At 49.2% G+C, this 13,081-nt stretch overlaps 2 protein-coding genes across 2 annotated transcripts; both read right to left on the minus strand.

Annotated features, from left to right (window-relative positions):
- Positions 1 to 4,640: 4,640 nt before the first annotated feature.
- LOC117436148 (proto-oncogene Mas-like) lies at positions 4,641 to 5,525 on the minus strand. The gene has a single exon (XM_034062403.1). It carries the CDS (start codon positions 5,523 to 5,525, stop codon positions 4,641 to 4,643), a length of 885 nt encoding a protein of 294 aa, XP_033918294.1.
- A 6,246-nt stretch (positions 5,526 to 11,771) lies between these two features.
- On the minus strand, positions 11,772 to 12,677 carry LOC117436149 (mas-related G-protein coupled receptor member B2-like). The gene has a single exon (XM_034062405.1). It carries the CDS (start codon positions 12,675 to 12,677, stop codon positions 11,772 to 11,774), a length of 906 nt encoding a protein of 301 aa, XP_033918296.1.
- Positions 12,678 to 13,081: the final 404 nt, after the last annotated feature.

Raw genomic sequence — 13,081 nt, forward strand, 5'->3', positions numbered from 1 at the left:
AGGCTTCCTCGGGCCTCCCATGGCCTTGCTGTATCCCTCGGAGTTATTCAGAGCTCATGTACCAAATATTAATTTTCCTGTGAGAACACTGTCTCCACATCTCCCCCTTTTTAGTTTTACTAAAAGTTTTTTACAATTTGGTTTGTCTGCTCTGTCACTGCTTGACTTGTGTAACATTACAACCCACTACTCTAGGCAGCATTATTTCAGTCAGATTAGTCTGATTTGAAGTCACTTGATGTCACCTTTATAACATGTGGCATACCAGTGAATCCTACACACCATGTAACAGGATGGAATAATGAGGATTTAACACATGTGCTCAGTATACTTGTCCATTACCGATGGTCACACATAATAGAACAGATATTACAAAGGTTTTACACAGATTTCTATCATTGCTGTTTCTTTATGTTGTTCTGCGGCTTTATACTTTTCGCTGGCAGTCAGTATGGTCCTGTTGATAGCTGTACACAGCTGGGCCTTCCCTTTTTCTCCTGTATGGCTCTCTGATAACAGTGGAGGCCATCCCTCACATCAAGGTCTGGCATGGCATGTGTCTCCACCGCTCTACACCTGCTGGGTTGCAGCCAGCAGTGGAGCTAAAGGTTCTTCCTTGGTGGCAAGCACAGAGGCCAACCCAGTCTTGCCCTTGACTGTGGTAGCAGGCATTGGGTCAATCTCTGTCCTTGCACCTTGTTGTCAATGCAGAGTTTCACCTGCTTAACCCAGTAACAAGTCACTACTATAGCAAAGCACACACAGATTTACATTAGCAGAGTAACTATCACAGAGTGCATCAGCATGTTGAAGATGCTGATGACAGCGAGGGACTAACCAAAGAAATTTCTTACAGTGGAGTTTTCCCACCCTCTTAATTTGTTCAATTACCTGCTTTATAACACTACCATCATATTAGAATTTTTCTAGCTTTTGCCTTAGCATTTTCTAGCAGCTGCTGCAAATTTGCATATTCTAATATTTCTTTTACAAGTGACAAATCCATACAATACAAGGTATAGTTTCTTGTTAGCAACTGGCTAGTAAATACAGGTGGTTTTATATGCAAAATCACAACCTCTAATAATAGCTACTTTACAAGCATGCATATTCAAGCTGTTAATTTTCAGTTGCCCTCAAGTGATTTTTTTTTTTTTTTGTATTACACATGCATATTGTCTGGAAAACAAGCTTTAAGCAATATACATCAAAACTACAGTCATTAATAACAGCTAGAATGAGTTATCATTACTCATTTTTTTTTTTTTTTTTTTTCAAAGTCGCTCACCTTGCTTTGCACAGCTAAAACCACCGGCTATCGGCAGCAGCCTTCTCAGCAGCAGAAACAAATACCTGCCGCATTTCTGCATTAACCCTTTCTTTCCCAAAGTGTTAAACTGCTACCCATTAAAAACTTTTATATGAACCTGACAACAAAAAATACACAGAAAACTGTCTGCCCTCATCACACACACACACATATGGGATCCCACAAGCACATTCCACACAACTACAATATTTGAAACACAAAATCCAGACAATCATTGCTCCCACTGCACAGTCCCACATACAGGATGTGGCACAAGGACCCTGTAAAGACTACCAGGAAACCAGCTCCAAGAAGCATCATCGCAGTGCAAGGTGGCAGGCTCAACCTTAGCGGGCATCCACGCAGAGGCTCTGCCTCCCTCACATCGCATGAGGCTTGGGCTTTTATACTGACCAAAATGCACACTCGTTCCAACACAGGTGGCCAGCCTATATCGGAAGAAGTTGCCAGCAATACCTCTAAAGGTTTCCAAGGGTCGATAGAAACATGGACATACTTATATTTACCAACTTCTAGTACATGAGTATCACAGAGAGACTGTATCAAAGGAGTTGTATACGGGGTCCCAACTCCACAATCTGACACATTCTGCCCGTTACCCCTGATAAGAGCATACAAGAGACCTTCCCATCTCGGGTGGGAAGCACACACACCATGGGAAACCGTGCAATACATCCACATCCCCCACCCATCTCACTTCTCCCTTTACAGCTACCCATTTATCATGAGGATATGGGGGACATAAATCAGGCTTCTTTTCCGGATGAATAGGCTCCAGGTCAAGAGCACCATCCAGGTCAGCACTGGCATTATCAGGCGTCAGAATCTCAGGATCAGCAACAGCAAATTGATGAATGTGCACAGGCTCCTTCTCGGGGTCAATAGGGTCTGAATCAAAAGGATCATCTGCATCCCCGACATCAATCTTCGCAGCCATAGCGGCAACCGGCGGAGATTCGGGGGGGGGGGGGGGGGGGGGGGGGGGGCACTGGTTTCCATGATCTCATTTTTTTTGACTTTAACATCTCTAAAACAGTTCTCCAACTTACTAACAAACTTTTCACAGCTTCATTGCCTTTCGTGGCTGCATTCCACAGCTTAACTCCTGCCCCGTTCCACAAGGATATCTCAAATCCGGTAGACTCATAAATCTCTGGGTAACGTGTCTTCGACCATTTCAACATTAACTTTAGGTCTGTCTCTTTAAGGGTTGCTCCCTTCACCTTAGGAAGGACTGAAAACATCCATAAATCAGGGGCTTCTTCCTTAGTAATTTTCTCCCAAGTCTCGAGATTAAAAGCTTCACCGACTCCCACAATTCTTCCCCTATCTTACGCCATTGATCTTTGGAGAATAACTGTCCCGTATTTTCTAACAACCCCCTTCGTCGGCACCAAAATAAAAAGTCCACAAGTTCCTGTCGGGGTATCGAGTACCCTGTTTTCTTCGCTACGCATAGCAGTCCCTCTATCGTAGCCTTTTCTATCGCTGATACAGCGGAACCCATCCTGAACCAGACCGCAGTCTGCCTGACTCACTGGTCAGCCGTGGCCACGTAATTTGAGCTCCTTTCCTGCCTCTTTTGGACAACCTGCCGCTCTCGGGCAGCCGGGATCTCCACCTTCTCTCGTCTGCGGTCTCTCTCTCTCCTAGTATCACGTCGGGGTCACCAGAATGCCGCGGCCAGGTGGAGGGGAGAAAACACCGATACGATGTAGGTTCACAAAATGCTCCGTTTATTGATTACAAGGCTGCTCTTAATATACTGTCTTACACGCGATCACGCATTACTTGATTGGCTGCTTTGCTTTGCCCACGAGGGATACACGCTCCCCTTTACCTCTCCTGATTGGTTTCACACCTTCGCTTCAGCTTAGCATTACATCATGCTTCTGCAATTACTGGCATCCTGTTATTGCATTCCTGTTTTGCTGATCTTGACACTTCTTCATCTTTTAACCTGGGGTCATAATTTCACTTTCTCACAGCTTGCTGTAGGCCTGTTCAAGCGCCCATGCTCGACCCCAACACCTTCCTTCCTTCCTTCCTTCCTTCCTTCCTTCCTTCCTTCCTTCCTTCCTTCCTTCCTTCCTTCCTTCCTTCCTTCCTTCCTTCCTTCCTTCCTTCCTTCCTTCCTTCCTTCCTTCCTTCCTTCCTTCCTTCCTTCCTTCCTTCCTTCCTTCCTTCCTTCCTTCCTGGCTTACTTAAGGGCTTTCTCTCTTGCCTTCTTCTTTTTCTTTCTATCTATCTCTTACTCTTTTCATTCCTCTTTTACTTTTTTATCCCTCACACTCCAAACTGCGATGCTTCCCTTTGTCTTCTCCTCTACAACACAAATCCCCCCAGCACGCACCAGAGGTCCTCCTTGGCTTCCCTGTCTTTGCAGTCCTTTCCAGAGCCCTGCTTGGCTCGGACAGGAGACACGGCCAGAACTGCCCCAGGGCTTCTCTCTCACACCTTCCCCACGCAAAGAGCTCCCCCAAAGTACCACAACACTCGGCTGCTCAGCCAAAGCACACACAGTTTATTTGAGGGGGACAGGGCCAGAAGGGTCTCTTCTGCTGACAGGCAGGATACGTCGCAAAGTGACCACACGCTAGCTCTATAATCTGCAGAGTTTATTAAACAAGCACACTAAAGACAATAAGCACACTAAAGAAAATGACACTAATGTGAATTAGATAAATATCTCTCACTATCTAGAGTGAACAAGCACAGTAAAGCAAATCAGAGATATATGGATCTGTAAGGAAAGTACCAAAGAAACTTTGCAATGCATCAAATCATGACTGTATAGAGACAACAGAGATTAAGAAGAAATACATCACCAGCTACCACTGAATCATCATCCAGTGCCACACTTCCAGCTGGGAAGCCCCATTGCAGCTGATGCCAGGAGTCTCAGGTAACAGGGAAAATTCATATGCAGTGCGTCCACCCATAGGTGAGGCTTCTCCCATGGCCACAAGAGGGTCCTTCTTTTATACCCATACCAAAACAAGCGGCTTTATGCCAGATCTCTGATTGTTTACTCATGGGACCGTGCAGTTTCTCATGATCTCAGCATTGTCCACGCTGAGAGCGTTGTCCAGGCACCCCAGTGTGGCCAAGTGTGAAGGTCATAGAACAGCTGCACCCCTCTCTTTCCTGCCTCTTTCTGACAAACATTCACGATGAACATAAACGTGTGTACTCTACCGAACACCCTGCTGCAAACAACATCCTTTGTTCTGTCTCTCAGGCATGAGAGGGAGTCAACTCTCAGCTAGGTTCCCATCCATTACAGGGTCATTGCAAGGGGGAGCAGAGCTCAGGCCTCCCCCTGCCCAGCAGGGCCTTGGGCAGTGCTCTCCATGGGGATGCCCTCAGGCACGGGGCTCTCCTCCTTGCTCCTCGCTTTCTCTTCAAACACTCTGCGCAGGGCGGCTTGGATGGAGCCTTGGAAGCGGCGCTGCCGGCAGCTCCCCACCAGGAAGTAAATGACTGGATTGATGCTGCTGTTCAGCAGAGCCAGAACCAGAGTCACAGTATTAGGAAACCGAAAACCATAAAATAAAAGATTAAGGAAGGCATCTGCAGTGTAAGGCATCCCAAAGGCAAAGAAGAAGATGACATTGAGCACAACAGCAACATAGAGTTTCCCCAAGTGCCATCTCTGTGAGCCACATCGGAGTCTTATGACCATGGACACATTGGAAATCAACATCAATACTGACAATATCACGGAATACGCAATGCCCACATTTCTAAATATTGTTACATTAATTTCAAAAAGTTTGAAGCAAAGATAAATGGACAACATGAAAGAGCCGACGCTGGCCCAGAGCACCCCACTCACGATGCCTGACAAGTGCTTTGGGCGGTGGCAGCGATACCAGATTGGGAAGATGACAGAGACAGAACGCTCCGTGCTGAGGGCTGTCAGGAGACCCAGGCTGCTAAGGACAAAGAAGTGGCACAGGAATGGAACTGTATGTACATAATTAAAGAAGAAAATAAGAAAAATATCCAAACCATAACAAATTATTGATGTCTTGAGAAACCACAATATGAACAGAAAATACACGAGGAGTATAGAGCAGTCAGCAACAGCCAGATTTAGGATGTAGACAGTGAAAGGATTCCGCTTCATCTGGAAACCCAGGAACCACAAGACTATCCCATTCCCCACCATTCCGACGACACAGATCACCATACAGGCAAGGAAAAGGATCAAATATCCATTAAATGAATCTCCACAATTATATTCACTAAACCAATCGTACATCCAATTTCCATCATATGTGTAATTCAGAGAGAGGTCTGTTGTGTTGGTGCCCTCCATGGAGAATGAGGCTGCTCTGGGTGGCCGCCTTCTCCCTCTGCCACCACCTCCTAGGAGACACAAGCAATGGGAAGGCAATGAGGGCCATCGGCGTTCCCCGCTCTCCCCATCTCTACGTACAGCCCCACGCCAGCCCCAGGCTGCTCCAGGCAGGAGCCGTCCCCTGGCGTGGCCAGGACAGGCTCCCAGCCCTGCCCGCCTGGCCCTGCCCAGGAGCCATCTCCCACCTGCCCGTGCCCGCTCTCCTACCTCCGGCTGCTCCTGCCAACAGCGCTGCTGCAGGAGCTCCAGCACAGGGGCCTCCAGCCTCGGCAGCACAAAGCCTCTGGGGATGCTTGCGTGGCCACCGCGCTCTGCTCTGCCCTCTTCCTCGTGCCTGGGCACCACAGCTTTGCCCACACATCACGGCCCCTGCTCACCACACACCCCTCACAATCTGCCCCCATCGCTGACAGCTTCCCCTCACATGTCCCATGGCAGAGAGAGATCTTGTCACTAGGAGCTGGGCACCTCACCCCCTTCCTCTCTCTCCTCCCCCCAGCTTTTCACCACCAGGGAATGATCCTTTATGATCCCAGGACAAAGGCTCTCAGATTCCATAAAACAGCCTTTGGAACACCATTTACTACATCCATAGCTCTCAGGAAGGAGGGAATCGCTCACAGAATCTTATGTCCCTTCAGCAAGCGGATGACACGGAAGAGATTTGGCAATGAGATGTCAAGAGAATACCTTCAGCAGAAGCATATAGAAGCATATAGAGAACATCACAAGGGCTTTGCCCACTGCCTCTAATCACATCCCTGACGTGCATGTGTCTCCTCTGAGATTACACTGTGTGGGGTACGTAGTGTTGCAAATGTGCTTTTATCTACAAGTGGTTCCTGTCACACAATCTCCTCCCTCAGCAGCACAGGTGGTGCCCAGGCACGAGGAAGAGGGCAGAGCAGAGCGCGGTGGCCACGCAAGCATCCCCAGATGCTTTGTGCTGCCGAGGCTGGAGGCCCCTGTGCTGGAGCTCCTGCAGCAGCGCTGTTGGCAGGAGCAGCAGGAGGTTGGAGAGCGGGCACGGGCAGGTGGGAGATGGCTCCTGGGCAGGGCCAGGCGGGCAGGGCTGGGAGCCTGTCCTGGCCACGCCAGGGGACGGCTCCTGCCTGGAGCAGCCTGGGGCTGGCGTGGGGCTGTGCGCAGAGATGGGGAGAGCGGGGAACACCGATGGCCCTCATTGCCTTCCCATTGCTTGTGTCTCCTAGGAGGTGGTGGCAGAGGGAGAAGGCGGCCACCCAGAGCAGCCTCATTCTCCATGGAGGACACGAACACAACAGACCTCTTTCTGAATTACACACATGATGGAAATTGGAGCTACGAGTGGGATACTGAAAATAGTTGTGGGGATTCATTTGATGGATATGTGGTCTTTTTCCTTGTCTGTATGGTGATCTGTGTCTTTGGAATGGTGGGGAATGGGATAGTTTTGTGTTTCCTGGGCTTCCAGATGAAGCGGAATCCTTTCACTGTCTACATCCTAAATCTGTCTGTTGCTGACTGCTCTATGCTCCTCGTGTATTTTCTGTTCATATTGGGGTTTCTCAACACATCTATAATTTGTTACGGTTTGTATTCTTTCCTGCCTTTCTTCAGGAAGTGCATACATACAGTTCCATTCCTGTGCCACTTCTTTGTCCTTAGCAGCCTGGGTCTCCTGACAGCTATCAGCACGGAGCGCTCTGTCTCTGTCATCTTCCCAATCTGGTATCGCTGCCACCGCCCAAAGCACTTGTCAGGCATCGTGAGTGGGGTGCTCTGGGCCAGCGTCGGCTCTTTCATGGTGTCCATTTATCTTTGCTATGTCTTTCGTCAAAGATATGGGACACTCTTTGGAAGTCTGATCACTGTCTACTCTGTGATTTTGTCATTCTTGATGTTGATTTCCAACGTGTCCATGGTCATAAGGCTCCGATGTGGCTCACAGAGACGGAGCCTTGGGAAACTCTATGTTGCTGTTGTGCTCAATGTCATCTTCTTCTTTGCCTTTGGGATGCCTTTCAGCGTAAATGCTATCCTTCTACTTTTACATAACGATATTTTCTTTAATGAAGAAATGGTTCTTGTTCTGGCTCTGCTGAACAGCAGCATCAATCCAGTCATTTACTTCCTGGTGGGGAGCTGGCGGCAGCGCCGCTTCCAAGGCTCCATCAAAGTCGCCCTGCGCAGAGTGTTTGAAGAGAAAGCGAGGAGCAAGGAGGAGAGCCCCGTGCCTGAGGGCATCCCCATGGAGAGCACTGCCCAAGGCTCTGCTGGGCAGGGGGAGGCCTGAGCTCTGCTCCCCCTTCCTATGAGGCTCCTGTCCCTGTCCCCCCCAAATAAACTGTGTGTGCTTTGGCTGAGCAGCCGAGTGTTGTGGTACTTTGGGGGAGCTCCTTGCGTGGGGAAGGTGGGAGAGAGAGGCCCTGGGGGAGCTGTGGCCGTGTCTCTGGTCCCAGGCAAGCAGGGCTCTGGCAAAGGGACTGCAAAGATGGGGAAGAGATGGAAAGCCCCTGGTGAGCCAAGGGGTTCTGTTAGGTCTTGGGGGGATTTGTGGTGTGAAGGGCAGGTCACAGGGAAGCACTGCAAATTAGAGAGAGAGGGAGGGGATATGAGAGAAATTGAGAAAGAGAGAAGGCACAGGAAAACACTGCAATAATGGAGAGTGAGAGAGAGTTGAAGAGGAAATGAAAAAGTGAAAGAAGAAAATGAAAGAATTAGTGAAGGAAGGAAGGAAGGAAGGAAGGATAAGTTAAAAATCAAAGAAAGCCTAAAAGAAAAGGCAGAAATGAAGGCAAAAAGAAAGGCAATAAGAAAGGGAAGGAAATGCAAAGGAAAAATGACGGAAAGCAAGGGAAGTCAAGGGAAGGGAAGGAAAGGCAAGGGAAGGCAAAGAGAACGGCAAAGGGAGCAGCAAAGGGAGAGGCAAGGAATGTGAAGAAAAGAAGAAAGGGGAAGGAAGAGAAAGGAAGGAAAGGGAAGGGAAGGGAAATGAAGGAAAGGAAAGGGAAGGGAAATGAAGGAAAGGAAAGGCAAGGAATTGTAAGGGAAAAGGAAGGGAAAAAGGAAAGGCAAAGGGAATGGCTAAGGGGAAGGGAAGGAAAGGGAAGAAAATAAGAGGGAAGGGAAAGGAAGGGAAGGGAATCCAAGGCAAGGCAAGGCAGGGCAAGACAAGGCAAGGAAAGTTAAGGGAAGGGAAGTCAATGAAAGGAAAGGCAAGACAAGGCAAGTCAAGGGGTAATGAAGGAAAAGGAAAGAAGAAAGACAAGAGGAAATGAAGGAAAGGGGGAAGGAGGAAGGGAACTAAGAAATAAAGAAGAATGAAGGTGAGAGAGGAATGCAGAGAAAGCAAACGAGAAGGAGAAACTGTCCCGAACAGGAGCCCCAGTCCCTCTGCTCACCCAGACCCCGGGTTCAAGGGACTACAGGGTCACATCCAGCCCACGCCCGGCGCTGTTTGCACAGACATGTGCAGGGCTGGTGCCTCTAGATGGCAGGAGATGGGTTCTGATCACACGGAGCATCCTTGCTCTTCTGCTCTGGTGTCCAAAGCAGCGGTGAGCAGAGCCGGCCCTGAGCTCCTGCTGATGGAGAGGCACAAAGGCAGGCCGGGCTGGGCTGCAGAGCTGGGCAGGCAGCAAGAGCACGCTCCTTACATGGGAATGTGCCGCACTCTTCAGTGGCAGGGTTCGATCCCTCTGAGCAAAGGATGGGTTCAGCAGTGCCCCTGAGCAGCACGTTCCCGGCACTCCTGCTCGTGTACTCATAGTAACTCCACTGAATGCACCTCTGTGCCCATGACCAGTAAAAGCCTGAATTATGGAAATTAACATGAGCAGATGTATGGGCCACTTTCTTCTGTACAAATCAGGAGCATCACACTTCTATTTGTGTGTACATTTAGTTCTCCAGCTCAGCATGAGGAGGAAGCCTGATGCTGCCACTCTGACCCTGGCCATGCCACGAGGCGCTGAGCAGCTCTGCACAACTGTTTCAAGGTACGCAAGCCACCAGGGGAGAGCAGCAACCAGCATGTGGCAGGGATCTGTGTTCACCCACCCATTTCCCTGCTTCTTTCCCTGTGGGAAGTTATCCATTCTTTCCCCTCTGCATGAAGTCATGGAACCACAGAGTGGTTTATGTTGGAAGGGAGCTTAAAGCTCATCCAGTTCCAACCGCTGACATGGGCAGGGACACCTTCCACTAGAGCAGGTTGGATGATGCTCTGAACGCCATCCAAACTTTATTTAAACATTGTCAAGGACGGGGCAGCCACAGCTTTGTTTTCTTGTCTCCTTTTCCCTTCCTTTTCCCCTTTCTTTCTGCCTTCCTTTTCTCCAGTCTCCCACCCTCCCTTCCGTTCTCTCCCCCTCCCTTCTTTCTCCCTCCCTCCCTCACTCCCTACTTCCCTCCTCCCTCCCTTCTTTCTCCCTCCCTTCCTCACTCCCTACTTCCCTCATCCCTCCCTTCATTCATCTCTTTCTTTCTTTCTTTCTTTCTTTCTTTCTTTCTTTCTTTCTTTCTTTCTTTCTTTCTTTCTTTCTTTCTTTCTTTCTTTCTTTCTTTCTTTCTTTCTTTCTTTCTTTCTTTCTTTCTTTCTTTCTTTCTTTCTTTCTTTCTTTCTTTCTTTCTTTCTTTCTTTCTTTCTTTCTTTCTTTCTTTCTTCCTTCCTTCCTTCCTTCCTTCCTTCCTTCCTTCCTTCCTTCCTTCCTTCCTTCCTTCCTTCCTTCCTTCCTTCCTTCCTTCCTTCCTTCCTTCCTTCCTTCCTTCCTTCCTTCCTTCCTTCTCTTCTTCTTTCCTTCGTCCCTCCCTTCCTCCCTCCCTTCCTCACTCCCTTCCTTCCTCCCTCCCTTCCTTCCTCCCTCCCTTCCTCCTTTCCTCCCTTCCTCCCTCCCTTCCTTCCTCCCATCCTTCTTCCTTCCTCCCTTCCTCCCTCCCGCCCTTCCTTCCTTCCTTCCTTCTTTCCTTCTTTCTTTCCCACTTCCTTTCTTCATTCCTGGCTTAATTAATGGCTTTCTCTCTTGCCTTCTTCCTTTTCTTTCTCTCTATCTCTTACGCTTTTCATTCCTCTTTTACTATTTTCTCCCTCACAGTCCATTTTGCAATGCTTCCCTTTGCCTTCTCCTCTACAACACAAATCCCCCCAGCACGCACCAGGGGTCCTCCTTGGCTTCCCTGTCTTTGCAGTCCTTTCCAGAGCCCTGCTTGGCTGGGACAGGAGACAGGGCCAGAACTCCCCCAGGGTTTCTCTCTCACGCCTTCCCCACGCAAAGAGCTCCCCCAAAGCACCACAACACTCGGCTGCTCAGCCAAAGCACACGCAGTTTATCTGGGGGATACAGGGCCACAAGGGTCTCTTCTGCTGACAGGCAGGATACATCGCAAAGTGACCACATGCTAGCTCTATAATCTGCAGAGTTTATTAAACAAGCACACTAAAGACAATGACACTAATGTGAATTAGGTAAATATCTCTCACTATCTAGAGTGAACAAGCACAGTAAAGCAAATCAGAGATATATGGATCTGTAAGGAAAGTACCAAAGAAACTTTGCAATGCATCAAATCATGACTGTATAGAGACAACAGAGATTAAGAAGAAATACATCACCAGCTACCACTGAATCATCATCCAGTGCCACACTTCCAGCTGGGAAGCCCCATTGCAGCTGATGCCAGGAGTCTCAGGTAATTGGGAAAATTCATATGCAGTGCGTCCACCCATAGGTGAGGCTTCTCCCATGGCCACCAGAGAGTCCTTCTTTTATACCCATACCAAAACAAGCGGCTTTATGCCAGATCTCTGATTGTTTACTCATGGGACTGTGCAGTTTCTCATGCTCTCAGCATTGTCCACGCTGAGAGCGTTGTCCAGGCACCCCAGTGTGGCCAAGTGTGAAGGTCATAGAACAGCTGTACCCCTCTCTTTCCTGCCTCTTTCTGACAAACACTCACAATGAACATAAACGTGTGTACTCTACCGAACACCCTGCTGCAAACAACATCCTTTGTTCTGTCTCTCAGGCATGAGAGGGAGTCAACTCTCAGCTAGGTTCCCATCCATTACAGGGTCATTGCAAGGGGGAGCAGAGCTCAGGCCTCCCCCTGCCCAGCAGGGCCTTGGGCAGTGCTCTCCATGGGGATGCCCTCAGGCACGGGGCTCTCCTCCTTGCTCCTCGCTTTCTCTTCAAACACTCTGCGCAGGGCGGCTTGGATGGAGCCTTGGAAGCGGCGCTGCCGGCAGCTCCCCACCAGGAAGTAAATGACTGGATTGATGCTGCTGTTCAGCAGAGCCAGAACCAGAGTGGTGTTTTCTGGAAATAAATTACGCGAAAGGGACAAATCGAAGAAAACCTCAGCACTGAAAGGCATCCCAAAGGCAAAGAAGAAGATGACATTGAGCACAACAGCAACATAGAGTTTCCCCAGGCTCCGTCTCTGTGAGCCACATCGGAGCCTTATGACCATGGACGCGTTGGAAATCAACATCAATAATGACAATATCACGGAATAGGTAATGGCCACACTTTTAAATATTGTTACATGAATTTCATCAAATTTGAAGCAAAGATAAATGGACAACATGAAAGAGCCGATGCTGGCCCAGAGCACCCCACTCACGATGCCTGACAAGTGCTTTGGGCGGTGGCAGCGATACCAGATTGGGAAGATGACAGAGACAGAGCGCTCCGTGCTGAGGGCTGTCAGGAGACCCAGGCTGCTAAGGACAAAGAAGTGGCACAGGAATTCAATTGCATCTACAAACTTTTCAAAGAAAGGATAAAAAGAATCCAAACCGTAACAAATGATTGTTAAGTTGAAATATGCCAATGTGAACAGAAAAAACAAGAGGAGCAGACAGCAGTCAGCAACAGCTACATTTAGGATGTAGACAGTGAAATGGTTCTGCTTCATCTGGAAGCCCAGGAACCACAAGACTATCCCATTCCCCACCATTCCAAAGACACAGATCACCAAAAGGAAAGCTAGCAAGACCATAAGTCCACCCGATGCATGTAAACATTTACGTTCATCATGATCCACATTGCTCCAATTTCCATCACGTGTGTAATTCAGAGAGACGTCTGTTGTGTTGGTGCCCTCCATGGAGAATGAGGCTGGTCTGGGTGGCCACCTTCTCCCTCTGCCACCACCTCCTAGGAGACACAAGCAATGGGAAGGCAATGAGGGCCATCGGCGTTCCCCGCTCTCCCCATCTCTGCGCACAGCCCCACGCCAGCCCCAGGCTGCTCCAGGCAGGAGCCGTCCCCTGGCGTGGCCAGGACAGGCTCCCAGCCCTGCCCGCCTGGCCCTGCCCAGGAGCCATCTCCCACCTGCCCGTGCCCGCTCTCCTACCTCCTGCTGCTCCTGCCAACAGCGCTGCTGCAGGAGCTCCAGCACAG

This window comes from Melopsittacus undulatus, chromosome 4, assembly GCF_012275295.1.
Source record: "Melopsittacus undulatus isolate bMelUnd1 chromosome 4, bMelUnd1.mat.Z, whole genome shotgun sequence".
In the NCBI taxonomy this organism is placed as follows: domain Eukaryota; kingdom Metazoa; phylum Chordata; class Aves; order Psittaciformes; family Psittaculidae; genus Melopsittacus; species Melopsittacus undulatus.

Excerpts from the sequence above, each read along its gene's own strand:
- LOC117436148 (XM_034062403.1), bottom strand. The coding sequence starts at position 5,525 with ATGGTGATCTGTGTCGTCGGAATGGTGGGGAATGGGATAGTCTTGTGG.
- LOC117436149 (XM_034062405.1), bottom strand. The coding sequence starts at position 12,677 with ATGGTCTTGCTAGCTTTCCTTTTGGTGATCTGTGTCTTTGGAATGGTG.